This window comes from Puntigrus tetrazona, chromosome 25 (genome assembly GCF_018831695.1).
Source record: "Puntigrus tetrazona isolate hp1 chromosome 25, ASM1883169v1, whole genome shotgun sequence".
In the NCBI taxonomy this organism is placed as follows: Eukaryota; Metazoa; Chordata; class Actinopteri; order Cypriniformes; family Cyprinidae; genus Puntigrus; species Puntigrus tetrazona.
In genome coordinates, this window is record NC_056723.1 from 9,055,440 (window position 1) to 9,058,030 (window position 2,591).

General features: G+C 38.2%; 1 protein-coding gene across 1 annotated transcript in view; it reads left to right on the forward strand.

Moving 5' to 3' along the window:
* LOC122331273 (lysine-specific demethylase 7B-like) overlaps positions 1-2,184 on the forward strand; it is a gene marked incomplete at its 5' end in the record, with an annotated part of 6,752 nt that extends 4,568 nt beyond the window's left edge. The window contains 6 exons of the mRNA XM_043228838.1: positions 200-287; positions 384-490; positions 579-670; positions 752-838; positions 1,570-1,800; positions 2,035-2,184. Of these exons, the coding sequence (XP_043084773.1) occupies positions 200-287; positions 384-490; positions 579-670; positions 752-838; positions 1,570-1,800; positions 2,035-2,163 (734 nt within the window). The remainder of the gene's footprint in view (positions 1-199; positions 288-383; positions 491-578; positions 671-751; positions 839-1,569; positions 1,801-2,034) is intronic.
* Between the last annotated feature and the right edge of the window lie 407 nt (positions 2,185-2,591).

Consider the following 2,591-nt stretch of genomic DNA (forward strand, 5'->3'; position numbering starts at 1 on the left):
ATTTATTAAATAGTTTTTACTTCCTCAAATTACTTTTATTTTTTTATTTTTTTTACTAAAATGTGTTTTTAATGTGGAGTAAGTCTCACTCAAAATAAAAATTTTAAAAAGATACTTGACTGCTTTTGATCAAGCCAGTGAAAATGAGCTAGGTGTGCGTAACGGCGGCCTGAATGTTGATCTCTGTTGCCCTCTACAGGTTGGATCCACGCAGTGCTCACTTCTCAGGACTCCATGGCCTTTGGTGGGAACTTCTTGCATAACTTAAACATAGGCATGCAGCTCAGGTAAAAGCCCGAATTAATTCCTCAATATATTAACCTTGTCTAGACCGTTTCTGCCACTTCTGCTATAACTCGGCTACCTCTCCGTTCACACTGTAGGTGTTATGAGATGGAACGCAGACTGAAGACTCCAGATCTCTTTAAGTTCCCATACTTTGAGGCCATCTGCTGGTATGTGGCCAAAAACCATCTGGAGACCCTTAAGGGTGAGTGGTCAGTTATTCAGCGGTCCGGTGTCAGTCGTTCCTTACATAAATGAATGAAGATTCGGAGTGAAACGTGTTCGTGTTTCAGAGCTGCGGGAGGATAGATGTCAACCTCAGGGTTATCTGGTGGACGGCGTGAAAGCTTTAATCTCATCTCTGAAGACATGGCTGAGGAGGGAGGTGAGAGAACCTCAGTATTTTAATGGCGACGCTCCTGCGGCTGTTACACGTGGTCATTTTGTCTGTGTGTTTCCTCTGCAGGTGACTCAGCCCAACAGTGAGGTTCCAGACAATATCAGGCCAAGCCGTCTCATTAAAGCTCTGACCAAGGAGATCCGCTACCTGGAGGTAAGACGAGCCTGAAGCAGTGGAGTCACCAGACAGTTGTGCCGTTTTATTTCAGTGTTAACAATAATTNTTATTATTATTATTATTATTAGAATTACATTACATTTATATATGTTAGATATTAAATGTGTTATTCTTAAAGGGATAGTTCACCCAAAAAGTGAAAAGTGTCTAATTACTCCAGACCTGTGTTCATCTTTGGAACACAAATTAAGATATTTTTGATCAAATGTGAGAGTGCGTCAAAGATCAAAGTGTTCAATAAAGTTCTGTTTGATTGTTTTCTTTGCGCACAAAAAGTATTAGTCTTATGGAGTATTTTAACGATGTCTTAAGACCTTTATGGGCCTTGAAGCTGTTAGTTGCCTTGTTGTCTCTGGAGCGTCAGAAAGCTCTTGTTCCAAAAATGAACGAAGGTCTTGCGGCATGAGGGCGAGTAATTAAACTATCCCTTTAATATTTTATAAAAATGCACGCAAAGTACATTTTATTACACAGGAAATGTATATTAAAGTTATTAAATATATAACATTTTAATATGATTTTCTTTCTTTATTCCAGTTATGTTAGAATATTAAATTATATTAAATGAAATGTCAGATGTATTTGCTCTTAATTCTTAAAATGTTTCCTTACCATTAAATATTTGACAGTTAATGTAAAGGCTGATTATACGTGGCTGTTAAAGCAACCCGTGGAAGTAAATTGATTTGATGTGTTTTCCTGAACAGGATGAATCGAATAAAGCTGGAAAATCTCAGGGAAGTGACGAGTGCCCTTTAACGCGCTCGTCACTGGAGAAGGGATATCAGGCGCAGCGGGCCGCCCGGCGGCTACGAGACCATCGCCATCGACACCACCATCATCATCATCACAGCCACAAACTGCCCTCTAACCTGGACGTCCTGGAGCTTCACACCCTGGAGGTATTAAAGAGACTGGAGGTCGGCCCTCTCGAGGTGGTGAGTGCATTTTTTTTCCCACCGTAATGCACTGTAGCATTAAGCTCGGATTTCTTGTTCGTTCTCCATAGCATCGTTAGCCTTTCGTCGTTCCTTATCATGTAACTGTAATGCAATGCTATCAAATGATAAGGACATTTTCACCTTGATATTGGATATGTTCACTGCTTTAGCAGCATGCGATTATTATTACTCATTCCCAGAAAAAGAAAAAACTCTCTTCTCTTGTAACAGGACCCAGCCTTCAGCTCTAAAGTGAATGGCAAGTTCAAGAAAGTGTCTTCAGTGTCAGCGGTAGCTGTGGAGGCTAGTAATGACAATGCCCTGCGCCTGGTGCTATGTAACGGCAAAATTATGCGGTGAGGGTCCTTAATTTTTTTTTTTTTTTTTACATATTGACGTCTGTTATAGAACTTTTAGCGTTGAATTCATTAGCAATAATGGTATAATGTCACTGGTGTTGGTATTAACTACTAAAATGTTGGTATTTTACCTCTTAATTCTGGACGTGAAATAGTTTGATTAATGCTAGTTTCTTATACTAGCTATATCTTATTTATTATTATCATCATCTTTTGCATTGTTACAAAACATGCATTTACAGTCATCGAAGCGTAGCATGTTTTACATAATATTAAACGGCACAACTTTCTTAAGATGTTAATCAGCATATTAGAATAATTTCTGAAGGATGATGTGACATTGAAGACTGGAGTAATCATCACATGAATAAAAATAACTCTTTAAATATATATAAAAGGATAATAATATAATAATATCTATTATTAATA